Genomic DNA, 19,696 nt, shown 5'->3' with positions numbered 1-19,696 from the left:
GTTTCTCTAATAATTAGTGATGTTGAATAGCTTTTCATGTGCCTCTTGGCCATCTGTATGTCTTCTTTGGAAAAATGCCCATTTAGGTCTTCTGCCCATTTTTTGATTGAGTTGTTTGGTTTCTTTTGGTATTGAGCTGGATTAACTGTTTATATATTTTGGAGATTAATCCTTTGTCTGTTGATTGGTTTGCAAATATTTTCTCCCATTCTGAGGGTTGTCTTTTCGTCTTCTTTGTAGTTTCCTTTGCTGTGCAAAAGCTTTGAAGTTTCATTAGGTCTCACTTATTTATTTTTGTTTTTATTTCCATTACTCTAGGAGGTGGGTCAAGAAAGATCTTGCTGTGATTTATCTCAAAGAGTGTTCTTCCTATATTTTCCTCTAGGAGTTTTATAGTGTCTGGCCTTACATTTAGGTCTTTTATCCATTTTGAGTTTATTTCTGTGTATGGTGTTAGGTAGTGTTCTAATTTCATTCTTTAACATGTAATTGTCCAGTTTTCCCAGCACCACTTATTGAAGAGACTGTCTTTTCTCCACTGTATATCCTTGCCTCCTTTGTCATAGATTAGTTGACCATAGTTTATCTCTGGGCTTTCTGTCCTGTTCCACTGATCTATATTTCTGTTTTTGTGCCAGTGCCATATTGTCTTGGTTACTGTAGCTTTGTAGTATAGACTGAAGTCGGGGAGTCTGATTCCTCCAGCTCCATTTTTTTCCCTCAAGATTGCTTTGGCTATTCAGGGTCTTTTGTTTCTCCATAAAAATTTTAAGATTTTTTTGTTCTAATTCTGTGAAAAATGCCATTGTTAATTTGATAGGGATTGCATTGAATCTGTAGGTTGCTTGGGGTAGTATAGTCATTTTCACAATGTTGATTCTTCCAATCCAAGAACATGGTATATCTCTCCATCTGTTTGTGTCGTCTTCGATTTCTTTCATCAGTGTCTTATAGTTTTCTGAGTACAGGTCTTTTACCTCCATAGTTAGGCTTATTCCTAGGTATTTTTTTCTTTTTGTTGCAGTGGTGAATGGGATTGTTTCCTTAATTTCTTTTTCTGATCTTTCGTTGGTAGCATATAGGAATGCAAGAGATTTCTGTGTGCTGATTTTGTATCTTGCAACTTTACCAAATTCACTGATTAGCTCAAGTAGTTTTCTGGTAGTGTCTTTAGAATTTTCTATGTATAGTATCATGTCATCTGCGAACAGTGACAGTTTTACTTCTTTTCCAATTTGGATTCCTTTTATTTCTTTTTCTTCTCTGATTGCTGTGGCAAGGACTTCCAAAACTTTGTTGAATAGCAGTAGTGAGAGTGGACATCCTTGTCTTGTTTCTGATCTTAGAGGGAATGCTTTCAGTTTTTCCCCATTGAGAATGATGTTTGCTGTGGGTTTGTCATATGTGGCCTTTATTATGTTGAGGTAGGTTCCCTCTATGCCCACTTTCTGGAGAGTTGTTATCATAAATGGGTGTTGAATTTTGTCAAAAGCTTTTTCTGCATCTATTGAGATGATCATATGGTTTTTATTCTTCAATTTGTTAATATGGTGTATCACATTGATTGATTTGCGTATGTTGAAGAATCCTTGCATCCCTGGGATAAATCCCACTTGATCATGGTGTATGATCCTTTAAATGTGTTGTTGGATTATGTTTGCTAGTATTTTGTTGAGGATTTTTGCATCTAAATTCATCAGTGGTATTTGTCTGTAATTTTCTTTTTTGTAGTATTTTTGTCTGGTTTTGGTATCAGGGTGATGGTGGCCTCGTTGAATGAGTTTGAAAGTATTCCTTCCTCTGCAATTTTTTGGAAGAGTTTGAGGAGGATGGGTGTTAGCTCTTCTCTAAATGTTTGATAGAAGGTATTGGGTTTTGTTACAGGTGAGAGAGGCAGGTTACAGCTGCCACCACCAGTACCCCTCCCCACCCCCCAAATCCCTGATGTGTGACCTCTGGGCAGTGCTTTCCTTGACCAATGGTTCTATATGATCAGTGGCCTGGCTGTCTTGCCATCATCACAGGCCACCACAGGGAAGAGGGAATTGGTAGAATAAGGGCAGCAGTGACCGACTTCTGCCCCCCTGCTGCTCTGTCACACATTCATTCAACAGATATTACTGACTGTGTGTCAGGCACTGTTGTAGGCATTAGAGGACAAGAGAAAACAATACAGAAACAGATGTTGACCTAGGGAGATTTCATTCTGGCAGGAGAGTGGGGTGAGCAGACAATAAACAAAATAAGTACTTAGATATTTACAATATACTTACCTATACATTTATATATTTACTTATATACTTTACTTATAATTTACTTATCTAAGTAAATTATACAAGCAAAGTGAAGGGAATTAAGAGTGCCAGGGTGGCAAGTTTGTTTTAATTAATTTATTTTTATTTATTGGCTGCATTCGGTCTTTGTTGCTGCTCATGGGCTTTCTCTAGTTGTGGTGAGTGGGGGCTACTCTTCATTGTGGTGCGCGGGCTTCTCATTGTGGTGGCTTCTCTTGTTCTGTAGCATGTGTGTGGGCATCAGTAGTTGTGGCACATGGGTTCAATAGTTGCGGCTCACAGGCTCTAGAGCACAGGCTCAGTAGTTGTGGCGCACAGGCTTAGTTGCTCCACGGCACGTGGGATCTTCCCAGGGCAGGGATTGAACCCATGTCCCCTGCCTTGGCAGGCAGATTCTTAACCACTGTGTAACCAGGGAAGCCCCAGCGTGGCAGTTTTAAGAGAATGTTACTAAGAGAGCAGCATTTGAACACAGACCTGAAGGAGGTGTGATCAGGAACCATGCAAGGCCAGGGAAGGGTTACGTTCCCAGGAAGGGTGAACATCTGGTGCAAGTCCCGAGGAAGGCGTGTGTTGGGATGTTCAGGGGATCACAAGGAGGCCAGTGCAGCTGGAGAAGAGTGAGGGGTGGGGAGACCAGCAGGAGATGTCAGAGAGGGCATCTTCTCTCCACGGGGCTGAGAGTACAGGGCTTCTACTCTGAGCAAGATGAGAGGTTGGTGCAGGTTTGAAGCTAAGCTGTGATGTGATCTGACTTAGTCTTTGAGCACTGTGGGGAGGGGTCAGGACAAAATAAGGAAGTGAGGAGACTGGCTGGGAGGTTCACAGTGACCCAGTCAAGGGCTGAGGGTGATCTTTAAGGGACAGAGAAGACTGGTGATGCCAGGGCTGGGGCGGAGGGAGCTGGAGAGCCCCTGCTTAATGGGACTGAGATTTACTTTCAGTGTCCTGAAAATGTTCTGAAACTAGACTGTGATGGTTATACTAGACATTGCTAATGAGTAGTTTTATGTTATATATATGTTACCACAATTAAAAAGAAAATTTATTTGGTGGTGCCTGGGGCCAGGCTGGTAGCAATGAAGATTGACAGAGATGTCAGATTCTGGATCTGTTTTAAAGGTAGAGCCTTTGGGACATACAGATTGGGAATAAGAAAAAAGAGGTAAGTCAAAGGTGATTCTGGGCAAATGGAAAGATGGAGTTCCCAGCAGTTGAGTTGGGGAGGATTGTGGATACAGAAGTTGTTAGGGGAAGATCAGGAGATCCCTTTCAGACATGTTAAATTTGAGTTGCCTCTTCAATATAAAAATGAAAATGTTGAGTGGGCAGTTGACTATATGTGTTATGAGTCCAGAGTTCAGGAGGGAAATCTGGTGTAGACATAAGAATCTGAGAGTCATCTACATGTTGATATGTGGTCTTTGAGAGACATGAGACTGCATGAGATAAATAAAGATTTGAGAGGGAGAGGGAAGCGTTCCAAGGACTGAACCCTTGTGCTCAATCAGGTCAGGCAGAAGAGAAGGAACCAGTGAGTGAGAATGAGAGGGAGCCACCAGTGAGACAGGAGGAAACCAACAGAATGTAGTGTCCTAGGTGCCAACCCTTCACAAGGGATTCCCAGGAGGAGAGAATGGTGAATGAAGGTTACTGGTGACCTTGACAAGAGCAGTTTCAATGGTGTGATGGAGACAAAGACCTCTTTGGAGTAGGTTGGAAGAGAATGGGAGAAAAGGACTTGGAGATAGCACTACAGACAGCTAGGTCAGGGAGTTTTACTGTAAAGGGGAATGGAGAAATGGGCTGCTAGCTGGAGGCAGAAGGAGGCTCAGGAGGAGAGTTTTTAAGATGGCAGACTTGTCAGCTTGTTTCTTTATGAATGGAAATGATCCATTGGAGAGGGGGAAGTGGATGTAAGAGGGAGAGAGAATTTCTAAAGCGATGTACTCGAGCAGGCAGAGGGTCAGCCTGTGATCATTCATCTACAGGAGCAGACAGGAGGGCAGGGAGCGTGGGTGCTGCTGCTGGTGGACACACACACACACACACACGTCTATGTATGTGGATGGATGGTGGTCTGTAGGATTCCTTTGCTGGTTGTTTCCATCCTCAGTAAAGGAGGAAGCAAGATCATCAGCGGAGAGTGAGGATGGCGAGAAGGTACGTGGAGGTTCGAGGAGGAAGGAGAAGCTCTGAGGCTGTGGCCAGGAGGAGTGGGAGAGCAGGTGGACCGGGGAAGTGCGGTGTGATTGCCGGTAGCATCAAGGGCCCCACTTGAGATCTGCAGTCGTGAATTTAAAGTGGGACCCATCAGCAGGTTGTGTTTTTCTCCAGCCAGTTCAGCTGCCAGGAATAGGCCAGGACAGGGAAGAGAGCTGGATGTAACCAGAGGAGGGGTTTGCACAGTGAGTATGACGAAGGCAAATGGGTTAGGGAGTTGCGGGTGTATACAATAGGGTCATTATGAAGATTGACCTTGGAATTTAAGCTGCATACGGAGGAAATGAAGCCATAGGAGGCTAATGTTAATGAACAGGCAAAGGACTGTTGGTCCCAGTGGAAGACAAAGACCAAATAGGTATTTTTCTTATACCACACCCTCTTAACACTTAGAGGCCTAAAATGTAAGTTTGGGAAGGTTTAATTTTAAAATACTGCACTACAGATACTGAAGAGATCTAGGAATATTTGGGGGAATGTTGTTGGCTTTTGGAGTGGTGTGCCACTCTCTCGTGGGCAAGGAATAAGTCTCCATATGCCCATTTTAGCATTTATTTCATAAGGTAAGTTGTACTTACTATTTAAAATATTTCCATAAGATTACTTACCTTTAGCTTTGCAAAATAAACATCTTACACATGTAATATATAGGTGTATATATGTATATAATTATATATAGGTGTATATATGTATATAATTATATATATGTATATAAAATTCCTTACCTATCTATGGGAAATCTTACTCACTGTCTCAAAAGAAACCCTGCTTTCAGGGTCATCATTTTAGTCATTTCCGGTAACATAATTATGTTAAGCAGTTTAGCGAAGGAATTTGTCGGAGTTTGAGGTGAAAACAAAAATGAAAGTAGAGTAGGTTGCTCCTGGAATAGCTCTTTAATTGCTTTTGTCACTATTGACGATCAGTGGGTTCCACTTACACAGTGTTTGACAGTGGCTAAAAATGGCAATGTCACAGAGTCTCTGAAATCATCATTCATTCATTCATCCCCACTTCTCAACCCGTTCTTCCCTGAACACCGGGGAGCATCATGGCCCTCTGAGCCTCGCTTAGAAATATTTCTTTCCTGCGTGTGTGCTTTTACCTTCCTCGAGCTCTTTCTTTACCCAGAAGAACTGGCTGGCTTGGGAGTATGGGATGGTGGAGTTGACAGGAATGTCGGAGGTCAGCTTATCTTACCTATAACCAGATGAATACATCCCCTCTTCCCTCTTCCTAGCCATGCATTTCCTGTTTCTGATCATCCACCACGATTACGGACAGCAGTACAGCCATACCGTGCGTGCCTCCCCATTCTAGTTTCAGACAGTTCGAGCCTTTTTTTTTTTTCCAACTCCTCCTCATTCACTTTTTTTCTTGCAGTTTTACTGAGATATAATTGACACACAGCCCTCTATAAGGTACACAACAGAATGATTTAACTTATATACATCATGAAATGCTTACCACAATAAGTTTAGTGAACATCCGTCATCTCACATAGATACAAAATAAAAGACAAAAGAAATTTTTCCTTGTAATGAGAATTCTTAGGATTTACTCTCTTAACAACTTTCATGTAACAGTGTTAGGTTAATCATGTTGTACCTTACATCTGCAGTACTTATTTATAACTGGAAGTTTATACCTTTAACCACCTTCATCCAATCCCCTCCCCCCCCCCACTTCTAACCATTTTGAGGTCAGATCTGTAACTCCTATCAGCTCTGGTTTTGCTCTTTAGAGCCACACAAAACGACTCCAGTCTCTCTTGCGGCAGCTCTTTAAATATTGAAGAGAGCCATCCTGTCCTGTCCTCCCGTGTTGTCTCTTGTCACTTTTGTACTCCAGCCCTGTCACAGCCGTGTTTCAAGTCTCTTTGACACCTGAAACAATCTTCTGAAGAGAAGCTTCTGTGGTCAGCCTGAAGCTGGCCCGGAGTGAGCGAGAACGCCACGCTCGCTGTGGTCAGAACAGGGCGCGTCAGGGCTCCACCTCCTCATGCCAGGAGATTATAAATCAATGTAGGTCCAGCAAACCTCTCTGCGTGAGGCAGCAGCTTCTTAGCCTCCTTTCTGGAAATCAGACACACTCTGAACAGAAACAAACACATTTAAAGTGTGATTTGGGGTGAAAACCCATCTCTCATGCTGTTGAAGGGAATCCAAGTAAATCCTGTGCGGTGACCGCCTCAGGCTGTATCCTCTACTAGAGGCTCAGGAACAAGGCAGAGATAAGCTCTTACCTCTTAGTCAGACAACCTGACCGTGAATATAGGAGCATGGTTTTACTTTCTTTCAAAACCTGATAACTGGCTTCCCTTTCTTCGAAAACCTGTCATTTTGTACATAGCCATCTAACTCTCTTACTCTTGCCTGCCTCCAAGAGTTTATTCTCCTGCTTTTTGTTTCTGTTCTACCTCTTTTTTTAATGTATTTTTTCAGATTTTCTTTGATGTGGACCATTTTTAGTCTTTACTGAATTTGTTATAATATTGCTTCTGTTTCATGTTTTGGGTTTGTTTTTTTTTTCTTTTTGGTGGCAAGGGATGTGGAATCTTAGTTCCCTGACGAGGGATCAAACCTGCACCCCCTACATTGGAAGGTGAAGTCTTAACCACTAGACTACCAGGGAAGTCCCTCTGTTTTACCTCTAAATCCAACCTTCTTCCCTACCTACCGCCTTGCATTTCCCAGCTGCCTTTTGGCAGCACACAGAGCAGATGATAAAAGAAACCCACAGATCGGTTAAGTACCTCCAAAAGGAGAAAATGTCTGAATGTTGAGAGAGATCTTGAGTTCTGTGGAAGGCTGGGAGCAGGGAGGAGAGACCCTGGTTACATCATTTCGGGGTAGGAAGGATACAGGCAGATTGGAGAGGCAAGGTCAGGATATTCTGTCCTCCTGTAAATACTGTCTTAATCTGGTTTGAGAGATGCAGAGAATTTACATGCCTGGGGAAAAACATTTATGTTACATGTTACACATGAATGGGGGGGTTCATGTGTACCCACAATTCTGAACCTGAAGAAAGAACCTCACTAAAGACAAAGAGTAAAAATCTGCCTCTTGGAAGAAGGATGTTGAAAACAAAATTCGTTCAGCTGAAACTGCATTCCTGTATGAATGCAAAGGTATCCAAAGCGTCTTCTTTCTCCTGTGAGCAAATGTTTACCTGAGATTTTGTTTTCAGAGTCCCTGCGATTCACACTCCCTGTGGCTATACTTTTCCTCGGTAGGGTAGGATGTGACCCCTCGCTTCTTCCCACTCAAGGCATCGTGCAAACCTATAAAGCTCGTTTAAACCAAAACACTACAGAAGGAACAGCTGGCAGTTCTGATAAAACTTGACACTTGACCCTGTAAAAGCGCTCCTGAAAAATCAATAAGAAAGAAATCAAAAAGCATTACCAATCTCAAGCCTCAAGTTTGGATTGCATTTGTCTCCTAGTGATGGATACCTTATAGAGTGACTTAAATTAGAAGTTAAATCTCACACATAACAGACGTCCAGAGACATCCAATCTGTGGCCAATGTGGTTGCTCCTCATTAGAAACCCTCATTCCTCTGTCTTTCTGTCCTTAACATTGGTTTCCATCTTCAAAGTTACTTTACGGTGCAACTTGCCAATTAGAGTTTGAGCTGTCATATCTTCATTCCAGAGAGGAAGTAGAAAAGCAAAAGGGTACCTTCAGCTATCTGATCCTTTTGAGAGAGCTTTTCCAGGAGGTTCATCCATCAGCTTCCACTTCCATCTCATTGATCAGAACGTAGTTCCACACTGTCCCCCAAGGGAGGCTGGGTAAAATGATCTTCAGCAGGGCACGATGCCACCCGGAGTAAAAAGGGATTTTGTGCCTAAGGAAGAAGAGGAGAATGAGTGTTGGGCAGACCACCTGTAGTGTCTTCCTATAAAGGAGAGGCCAGCCCAGGTAGAAAACAGGAAAGATTAGACAAGAACATCCGTGAGGCTAGAGTTAAAGGCAGTAAGGAACGGAGGAGATGAGAGGGGAATCCAAAGGTGGTCTTGGCCTTATGAGTCTTTACTTTCTTCCTTAGCCTCATGCCTTCCGTGAATGGCTAGAAGGTATGGGCCGCTCAAAGCAATTCAGTCTGATGTTCCAGGGCTTAGGGAACTGGCTTTTGATAGCTGTTCCCTTGAAGGCACCAAGGGAGATTGGGTTTTTTAGACCATTCATGAGAGCCAAAATTTTCTTTAAGAAAGAAGATAGAAAATTTAACTTCTACTGTGTTACTTTACAAAGATATTTGAAAGTGGCAACTCAACCAGCCCTTTAAAAATATAATTTAAGATACTTAGGGCAAGACAACTTTTAGGAAATGACTAAATGCAACTGCAATTTAGCCTTCTTGCCGCCACTGTAAATTTCTTAACCTAGTCTAGTATTTTTTTAATATTATTTTTAAAATGCCTATTTATAGGGAATTTCTAAACCATTTCAGAGAGCATAGAAGTATTGATCTCTGCCTATACACTTTGAATATCAGTGAAAAAACATATTGTCTTACAGATTTCATTCATAAAAGTATCTTTGAAAGGAAAAGGGGTGAGGCCTGAACTGTTTATAGTGTGCTCAGTATTTCAGAGGCTTAACAATAACAAGAAAAAAGAAAAAAAAAAAACAAGAGTTTGTGACAAGATCAGATGTCATAGTGACCAAGACTTTCCTAGTCTTGCTAGCCTTGTGGATTAAAGAAGGCCAGCCCAAAACTTAGAGTGTAACTTTAATCACCCCTTTAACGGTTTTGTTTTGTTTTGTTTTGTTTTTTGGCTGTATCAGATCTTCGTTGCTGCGTGTGGGCTTTCTCTAGTTGTGGTGAGCGGGGGCTACTCTTCATTGCGGTGTGCAGGCTTCGGGAGTTGCAGCACACAGGCCCTAGAGCCTGTGGGCTTCAGTAGTTGTGGCGCATGGCCTTAGTTGCTCCACGGCATGTGGGATCTTCCTGGACCAGGGATTGAACCCGTGTCCCCAGCATTGGCAGGCAGATTCTTAACCACTGCGCCACAAGGGAAGTTACACCTCTTTAGTTTATAGGACAAAAAACACTGCCTTTAACCATTTTGAAATGTTGATTTCTAACATCTGTTTGCTAAGATAAAACTGGAATCCTTTGGTAAAATGGAAATGATTATTGTAGTTCCTTCAAAAATATTTACAACAATTACATGCCTATATCTAAGCATGCAAGGAGTATATTGATTCTTAGTCTCTCTGAAGATTGCCTTCTATGGGAATGTGGTTTTATCTGGATAAATGTGTGCATCTGATGTTGGTATAATTTTTAGAGTGTGACTGTTTCCATCATTGCTGAATTCCACATGCATATTCATTTATCTTTCACCTCAGATCTAACTGGCTCAAAAGCCCTGATGCTGACTCTGACCAGCTCTTCCGCATGGTGGCAGAGGTCTTCATCCTGTGGTGTAAATCTCACGTAAGCACACATGGGGGGCCTGGATTTAGAGTTGGCAGTGAAAGGTACACGTCTCCGAAAACTTTCTTGTAATGTTTGCTTTTTTATTTCCCCCTCCCACTTAGAATTTCAAGAGGGAAGAGCAAAATTTTGTGATTCAGAACGAAATTAACAATTTGGCATTTTTAACTGGAGACAGCAAAAGCAAGATGTCAAAAGTAAGTCCGTAGAAGTCAATTCCAAAGACTCTCCAACCTTGACCTAAGCTACGTATCTTGAATGTATGAAGGGATTAGCTCCCACTGCATTTAGGTCAAACCACAAAAACCAACAGTCTCCACTGTTGTTTCTTTGAGGATGAACCAGAACAAACTGCTCTCAGATAAGCATGGTCATCACATTTTACAAATAAGTAGCTGCTTTGAGTGTCAAAAAGTTTAAGCTTCAAGACTTGCCTAAGGCATTCGAGAGGTCTCCGAAACAAAAGCTGCTGTTACTTGTTTTAAAGTGGAACTACTTCCTGTATAGAAAAGCCACAAAAACACACGTGCCTAGAGCCACATTTTAATTAGCTGTGAGGACATTACCGTGCTTTGAAGATTTTGTTGGCTCGTATTCTTACAGTGCACTCATTTTCCTCCTATCCAGAACATCTAATAGCTGCTTTATTTCAGCTGTGCCGACCTCTTATTGTCTTCTGTTTATTTTCCCTGTGAATTGCATTCAGAAGCCCAAACATTTGTCCATCCCCCTGTAGGAAATGTTTGAAACAGGGCGTTCCAAATATGTCTGAAAACAGAGTCACCTACAGGGAGGGGTGTTGCAGTATTGAAGAGAAGAGCAGGAGCCCCCCACCCTCCTCCCCCTCCCCCTGCTCCCGGTTCCCCCTGAATCAGCTCTGCACAGTGAGGTTTTGCTGTTTTTATTGGAGAGAATTCTTAGACGCATTCCTTCAGGTGCACACACAAAAGCAAGGCTTACTTAAATGTGCTGTTTTATTCCCGGCTGTCATGGCTTACCTGGACTCTCTTCCCCTGAGAAGTGTGCCTTGGTGATGGTTGACTGTATTGTCACGTATAAGTGACGTGTGACACCTGAGGTGTGCATCTCTCTCATTGCCGGTACAGTGCTGCCTTTGAGGACCAGGAAGGTGGAGTGTTCACAGGGACCCTCAGAAGTGAGAACCAGTTCTGGAAAGATGACAGTCATGGGTTTGTAGCGAAGCTCTTGGGGCAACTTTCCAAATAACCATTTGGGATAGAAGGCCTTTGTATGCAGAGCTGCCGACCAGGGGTTGGTATGACACCAAAAGTGAAAATTTCAGCACCCAAAACTTCACCAAGCGTGGCTAGCTGTGGTCAGCTGCAATCACTCTGAACTTTCCATCTTAAGCTGTGTTGACATTAACACTTCTTCCAGCATCCAAAAATTGATTCTTAGAGTATAGAATCTGGTGTACGCTGTTTAGTAAAGTTTGATAAATACAACTGTGCACTTACAATGTAGAGAGATTAGGTATATATGCTCACATTCGAGAGGAATCTTTGCTGTAGAGGAACCTTACTTAAGGTGGATCCTTTTGTGCTTTGGATAATTTTTATTTGATTTTCCAAAGTTTATCTTGCATTCAACATTTGGCAGATATGGCTGTTCATCTGAGGTACATGAGGAAGGATATTTTCAGACTCCTGATCCCTGGATATCTATGCCTAAGTTCCCCCTGAAGGGTTTTCTTACAGCCATTGCAGTCTCTCGTTTGACCCCGGGCACCTACAGAGAGTCACTGAGTCTCAGACAGATTCCTTGCTCCCTTCAACGTGGGGTGGATCTTTGGGCCTTTGATTGAACCAGCTAGCATCCATTATTATTGTCAGTGGATGGCAAAAAAGCAAAGGAAATGACTCTGATTTGGATCCCAGATGAGCAGAAATGGCAAAGATATCTCAACCCTCTGGTGATAAGCGAATACTCAGGGTCCTTGGATTTATACTTGGAAAGAGATGAGGTGACAAAGAATGACATTTCAAAACTAACCTACTAACAAACTAACCTGAAATTGTTCATTCACATCACTGAATGAGGAAAAGGGTATTTTAGTGTTGTCAGAGGATGGCCATGTTCAGGAGAATGTTCAGAATCTGGGCATCTTCCCTGCTGGTAAGGTTAGTCCACAGGAGCAAATGCTTTCATTTCATTTCCATTGACGTTGTATGCAGTTTTTCTGAGCTGTGTTGGAAAGAGTCAAAGTTACAGTGTAATGGATGCAAGGACACTCCCTAGGTGTTAAATAATATTTGCTGTGCTTCTCAGGAGACACAAAGTTTAGTAGTAAACAGGACTGGGGCCTGAAAGGAAGTGAAGTCCCACTCTTGACCCAGCTGTTGAGTATAGGTATGGCCTTGCATCGTTCACTTAACTTCTCTGGGCCCCAATTTACCAATATGTAGAATGGGCTTGAGCTTACTGCCTGACTTCTCCCAGGTCTACTAGTATGCCCTGTTGAAAAGTCAGTTTTAAATGCATCTCTAGAATAATATTATATAAGTGCAGCACATGATTTCAGACAGAGAGATACCATGCCTCCAACAAAAAGCAACTCATAGCCACTTCTGGTATTTTTTGGATACAGAACTACATATTGAGAGGATGGGGAGGGGGTGTCCTGCTTGTTATCAGCTGCATCTCCATTGCCTTTGCCTCCCTGATATTAGATGTTCTCTCTACTACCTGATCTGAATGGCCATCTGTGCTTGCCTTTATCTGCACTCTTAACTGAATTCTGGTGTTGTATGAATGAGACTGGCCTCAGTGCATGTGGCAGAGAGATGTGTGCTGGAATGCTGCAGGCCCACACACGCTGCACATGCCATTGCAAATGGGAAGGAAGTGGAAAAAATATACAGTGGGCCACACTGGTCATACTTGATTAACTGAAGGTCAGTTCAAAGATGTGTCCTTTTTCCAGCAGCTAAAGCACATGTGGGGAGAGCTCATTGTATTGTGTTTTGTTCATATAACACCAGTTTGCAAATATATGTTAAGCTATACATAACTAAGCTGAGCACATGTTTTTTGCTTTGTTTTTAAACTTGTTTTGTTTTCTGGAAAAATGGCAGCAGCTTCCTCGGAGGGGAATGGTAAGTTAGAACATGTTTAGCCCAAGAAATGCCAGTTCCTTGACCAAGATTATAAACGATAAAAGAGTTGTGAGGCAGGAATTATCAGAGTGCCTCATTGTGTAAAGCCACTCCACCCTGTGAGTGTGATTTCAGTGTACTGGAAAAGGGCAGGGAAGAGTTGAGAAGACATCTTTATGCTTGTCAAGGGTATTCGGAATGACATATAGGAGCTGGCTCCTTCCTCCCGTCTCCCTGGTTGCTCACTCGCCTCTCTCTCTCATCCCCTCCACCCCTCAACCTTTTTTCACTTTCATTTGTATTCCCTTTGCTCTTGCACTTGTGCAGTTCAAGTGCTCTCTCTTCTTCTCTCTGCCTTACCCCTCCCCCCTCCCCCATCTCACTTCATCTCTCTGTCTCCCATCCTCTCCCCCTCTCCTCTTACTGCCCTCCCTCCTCCTTTGGTGCCTCTTTCTCTCTCTCTCTCATTTTCAGACCGGCTTCTGGAAATTCACCTTTCCCTCTACCATCTCATGTTGGGTTGACTGGTCTCTACTTCCCTTACCCTCTCAGTGGGAATGAGCACTTCAGAAGGCACAGCTCTGCCCTTGTTCCGAAGCCTCCTCCTGTGCTGCCTCCACACAGCACGCCACCCACCATGTGCTGTGTCCTCCCCCAGCTCCCTTTCCCTTAAGAGTGTCTGTTTTTTCCTTAAGTTCACACATAAATTGTCTATTTGATCATAAACTATTGATGATAATATGTAGGGAAATGAAGTGATTTTGGTATAGGTATAGGAATTTCTAGATTTCTGTTTAGAAAATAAAATGTTCCAGCTAACATTAAAAAATAAGATAGGAAGGAAGAAAAGGAAAGGAAAGGAAGGAAGGGAGAGAGAGAGAAAGAAGGAAAGATAGAACATGCATACAAGCATTTCCAGCATTAGGGAAATGCATTGAGTCAATTAATCTTAGCAATATGTGAAGAAAAGAATAAAATTAGAACCTATGGCATGTAGGAGCCTTTGACCTAAGGTATATTTAAAGGTCACAGCACAGAAGGGTGATGCCCCATCCTTTGGACTGTGGGGTGATCCTGAACCACCTTGGACATTCCTAGAGTACATTGTTTTAGCAAACTTTTTTTAGGGGAAGCACAAGGCCCCTTGGTTCAGTTCCCCTCACTCTTTTTGTAACCGGAGATCTTCTGGAGATGAAGGAAGAAAGAAAATCAGGGTCTTTGGTTACGTGACAGAGTGTCTGCAGCCCACCTTGGTGACAGGTGGGAGAGGGGAAGACATTTGATCTAAAGAGTATACGTGGGTGGGCAGATCTGAAGACCTCCTGGGTCTGAATGTCACACACGGTGGAAGGCTGATCTCTGAGATGGCTGCTTGGGGTGCGCTGCTTGGTCTGGGTATAAGTCCTCTTGATCCAATTAATCTCCATCCTAACCTCCCACTCCACCTTCATGCCATGGTCAACTGGCTTCCAGAGCAGTTGGTTTTCTGTTGTGTTGGCTGAGGAACAGGGGTGAAAGAGCTGTGGCTAACATGTGGTACCTTATGCCTTGGACTCCTGCTTTTACTGACTGACTTCTTGTTTCTTTTCTCTTGTCTTTCCACACAGGCCATGCAAGTAAAGGTACAGGTCAAATGCATGACGTGTCTTTTCTGTCCTAGTATTAGAGGTGCCAGGCTCTGGCCACCCTCTGCACTGTGATCACCATGGGGGTGGTACAGAATGGATTTCCCCACCTGGAGGTCCCCCAGGCCTGCTCCAGGGAAGACAACTGCCTGTCAAAGAGTGAATGTAGGCCTACCCACCCTTGGAATGGGGAAGCCGGGGAAGCCAGCCAAGCCTCACCCTATCCGAGGTCTCCTTGCTATCTCTGCTCCCTTCTCCAGCTGCCCACACTGCAGCCAGCACACTAACAGAGATAGGGATGCTGACCGGGGCTGAGAGCCGGGGAGACTCACTCCTCTTATCTGCTGTTAGTGACCCTAGCCCTTCCATACCATACATGTCTGCCTCTTGTGCAAGGCTCCCGTGAGTCAAAGAGAGTTTTCCAAGGGCTAAAGTCAAGGGTTTGAAATCAGCAGCAAAGATCTGAAATAGCCATGAGTTTTTGCATAAAATGTGCACACAGTAGAATAAACCCTGGGACAGTTTTCTAGCAATCCATACAGGTTATTGCTTGGAAACATTTCTCTCTCTCTCCATTAACGTGTGTCTGCTGCCACTGTCCCAAGCCCTCTGCACTCAGGTATGTAGCAGAGACAGGGAGATGTGCAGGAACCAGGTCACATGCAGCTCTTAGTTAGAAAAGGAAAAATGGAGCTGTGGCCAGGAAGATGTGGGTCTGGTGTTGGCCCAGACTCTTAACTGCTGTGTGACCTTGGAAAAATCACTTAACTTCCCCGAGCATCATGTTCCCCTTTATACAACTGACTTGTTGGTATCTCAGCATTGCTGGGAAGATTAGAAATGCTTTAAGTAGCAGGCATATGGGAGCCACATCATATATGCAGCATTTGTACTTAGAACAACATGAGAATGTAAATAAAATAGTAAGCAGGAAATTATTTACATTGTGTATCAAATCCACAGTTATATTTTGCATATTTGCTTGATTGTATACTGCCTGTTACTATTTACCTCTTACATTTATATGTAATGTATATGTAACAATACCTCATAATTTATGTACACAAAACTGGGTTCTATCCTTTATGGACAATTTGAGGTATTTTCAAGGGTAATTTAGACTTTGAGTTTTGCCGTAGGCACGACCTTTAGAATTCTCTACATGATAGCAGAACATCTAAGGAACCCAGCAAGCACTCAGTAAATGATAGAGCCCTCCAGGTCTTGGTGTGAATCAGCTTTCCACTGTGTATCTACAACACAAGACACTTGGTATCTTGCCTGTTTGCCTCTACACCTCCCCGCCCCCCATGTTCCTCACTGCCCCTCCCCTGCTGTGCTGAGTCTGACCAGTTGTTTTGGAACACCAGGTACAAGTAGAATTGTCTGGCAGAATTTGGTCAGACTGGCTTTTGCTGGCCAGGGATTTCACTGTGGTTTCTGTGGTGTAACAACCTGAAAGTTTAGCCACCACAAGCTGGGTAAAAGAGGTCACCTCCATTTTAAGAGTGTCCATTAGTAATTAGGAGCCTCCTTCACACTGTGGAAAGTAATTTAAAGAGATCAGCCCCAAGACAGTGTTAGTTCTGACCCTACTTAATCTTCTCTCAGAAATCCAATCCTTCATAAAGCAAATTCTGCACCAGCCGAGGGCCCCAGGTCTTACGTGACAGTTCCAGAGGAGGCATCTGGGCTCTGGCCTGCTCCCAGAGCCCTGTGTGTTTGCCTTATTGTAACCACAGCGCGACCACCAAGATGCTGCAAACACTCGAGGGCAGCTCATACAGCAAAGCTTTAATGAGCCCCGATTCTCCCCCGGCATGGTCCCTGACTTCATTCTCTGCCTCTAGCCACCCAGCCCTCCCTCACTTCCAGCAGGAGCCCCCTCAGCTGAGGCAGAGTCCAGCAAGGGAGATACCACGTGGGCAGCTTTGCCCTTTTGGAGCCTGACTCAGGAAAATCCGATCACCGCAGAGCCTTATTTTGTTGAGCCCACCCGTACCCACCTCGTGTTGTGGGTACAGAGCGTCCTCAGTTAGTTGCCCGGGGCTGCCATAGCCCAGTGCATCGGCCTCTTCTCTCAAACCTCCCACTTCACTGGATGAACGCTCCCAGCAAGGGGCGAGAAAGCGTAACCAGAGGAGGGCAGACGCCCCCAGACTCGGGGCGTTCCTTCCTCACCTGTCTGCGCTGTTTCCCCTAACTCTGCCACAGCCAGATCCCAAAGCAGCCCCGCCCACTTGGGGGTTCCCCTTTTCCTGCGGGAATTCGCACTGCCTCAAGCAGAGGCTGGGTGGGATGCCGGTGCTCCAAAAGGCTCGCTCCAGCCCTGGCCACGAGCAGTTGTTCTAGGGGAGATGCTCTTTCCCTTGTTTACTGCCGCCCAGCATCAGGATCCTCCGTCCTTTTCTGCGGTCATTTTGTCAGTTTTCAAATCATTCTTTGACAAAAAACACCAGTTCATTCATTCTGTCCAGATGTAAGCGAGCAGGGACCATGGGTGTCCATGATGTGTGTGTGTCTGGTCACGTGAGCATGCGCACAAGGAAAGGGCTCAGGGTCGGGGCCGGTCTTGAACGGCCGGCTGGTTGTCTTTGTTGACTGTGCTCCTTTGCTGTCCTCTGCAATGTATACTAGAAAGGCCCACCCTGTACTGATGGGGCCACAGGAGGCAGGCTGCCTCCGAGGCGAGGAAGTGCCTTTCAGAGTCACTGAGCCCCTCTGTTTGTTTCAACCTCATCTCCTAGTCTGGAGGACAGGACCAGGAGCGGAAGAAGACAAAGCGGAGGGGAGACTTCTATTCCATCCAGACCTCCCTCATCGTGGCTGCGCTCAAGAAAATGCTGCCCATTGGTTTGAATATGTGCACCCCAGGCGATCAGGAGCTGATCTCCCTCGCAAAATCACGGTACAGCTACGTAAGTCTCCCATCTGCTTTGGTGGAACATGTAATACAGGTGGTGGTGATGGGTGCTCAGCCCCTGAAGGGTTAGTCCTCCTTCCCTGGGGACCAGTGGACAGAAGCCAAGATGCACAGAGGCAACTCGCCATCATCTTTATAGCTGACTTGGGAATCAGCACATGGCCTCTGGGACATGTCTCTGTCATTTCTTTTGTTTTTGTAGTAAAGATCCCAGCAAAACTGTCCATTGGCTCTCAGTGCATCCTTGCACCCTGCTTTACATTTCCATAGTGACCTATAGGAATAAAATTTAACATCTCTTTCCACAGAAGGACACAGATGAAGAGGTGAAGGAACATCTGCGGAATAACTTGCACCTGCAGGAAAAGGTGATGCAGCAGGAAGACAATGAGAACTCACACAGGCTTCCTTCTGGCTGCTGGGTGCCACTTGCCTAGTCTACTCATGTTTTTTTTTTTTTAAGTGTTCTAAAAACAGTCTCAGAGTACTTGTGCTTAATTGGTAGAACTAACTCTCTGCCCTTAATTTTTCATTTTTTGGCCCTTCATTTTTGTTTTTTCCTTTGCTGTTGTAAAGAGACTCACTAAAACATATCTTCCCACCTCCCACTGTGTGAGCATCAGGCCATAGCAGGGGGATTAGATTAGGTCTCAGAATTTACTGACTGTAAGTCTTGTCAAAGAGGGAAAGGGACACCTGGGGGAAGTTTTAGCACTTTCAGCTGTAGAGATCTGTAAACAAACTAACTTTGTATCTAAGTTGGTATAACCCAAAAAAACAAACAAAATAAAGATCAATTTTTCTTTTTAAGGCTATTTAAGATTTTTCCAGGCCTGCAAATCTGAACAAATCTTCCCTCAGATACCTTATGTTATGCTCTAAGATGGAAGACTGAAATGACACAAATAGCCTCCCCTTTCCATCCCAAATATGTAGGAATGATGAGTAAAATATACTACAAAAAAAAAAAAAAGGCAGTAAAAAGAAATTAGAAGTGCCAGAAAAAAGAAGGCACTCTCAATTGTAGTAATGAAGAGAAGATGATGCAGTTGGGAAAACTTGGAGAGCTCTTTTGACTAGATATATATCATAGGGGCTGGGGTTTTAGTAACCTGGAAGAGGAGTGTGGGGCCAAATTTCCCATACCGTGCATAAATATAGAGCAAGAAACTCACATAAAATTAGCCTTGAACCAGTGAAATGCATGAATCTCCTGCAAAAACAGCCATGAAACCACTCAGTGTCTCTACCTGCTAGAATGTGAGCTGAGATGCCAGTCAACAAAACTCCTTATGAATACAGCTCATATTTAGAAAAAAAAAAAAAAACACACAGTGTGAAAGGAAATCCACCACCATTAGAGAGTCAAAAAATGCAACACAAGGAAGAATTCAAGCCTAAGAAACTACAGAAAGGTATTTTTTTAAAGTATGGTTGAAATATTTAAAGAGATAAAGGCAGCAATATAAACTATAAAGCAAGACTTAGACATTATTTTTTTAAAAAGGAGAGGGGAGGTGGGATTGAAAAAGACCTCAGAGTGATTTTAAAAAATTAAAAATAATCATCGAAATTAAAAATTCAATTTATAGGTTAAAAAATATAGTAGATACAGCTGAAAAGTGAGTTTATGAATTGGAAGAGTGATTTAAGGAAATCATAATGCAGCACAGAGAGAAAGGGATAGAAAATATGACAGAAGGATTGAGACATATAGGCTAGAATAAGAAGTTCCTATAAAGCATCTACATTGTCCCAGAAAAAAGATAATAGAGAAAATGAGAGAGGAATTAATAGAAAAGTCTCTTGAATACCATGGAACCATGCTAGGAGTAAAAGGCCTTTTCAATACACGAGGTGTAAGAGATTGCTCATCTCATGCATGTGCTTCTATTTGCAGTCTGATGACCCAGCTGTAAAGTGGCAACTGAACCTATACAAGGATGTTTTGAAGAGTGAAGAACCTTCCAACCCAGAAAAGACAGTGGAACGTGTGCAGAGAATTTCAGCAGCTGTCTTCCATCTGGAACAGGTAAGTAGCATCTGCCCTGAGGATTG

General features: G+C 43.5%; 1 protein-coding gene across 1 annotated transcript in view; it reads left to right on the top strand.

Annotated features, from left to right (window-relative positions):
• RYR3 (ryanodine receptor 3) overlaps window positions 1–19,696 on the top strand; it is a 361,967-nt gene that overhangs the window by 294,019 nt on the left and 48,252 nt on the right. The window contains 5 exon segments of the mRNA XM_057721476.1: window positions 9,887–9,974; window positions 10,079–10,171; window positions 17,463–17,633; window positions 17,947–18,006; window positions 19,539–19,670. Coding sequence (XP_057577459.1) covers window positions 9,887–9,974; window positions 10,079–10,171; window positions 17,463–17,633; window positions 17,947–18,006; window positions 19,539–19,670 — 544 coding nt within the window.

Source organism: Hippopotamus amphibius, chromosome 2, assembly GCF_030028045.1.
Source record: "Hippopotamus amphibius kiboko isolate mHipAmp2 chromosome 2, mHipAmp2.hap2, whole genome shotgun sequence".
Lineage (NCBI taxonomy): Eukaryota > Metazoa > Chordata > Mammalia > Artiodactyla > Hippopotamidae > Hippopotamus > Hippopotamus amphibius.
The sequence above is the reverse complement of the archived record's forward strand: the minus strand, read 5'-3'. Positions and strand labels throughout refer to the sequence as shown.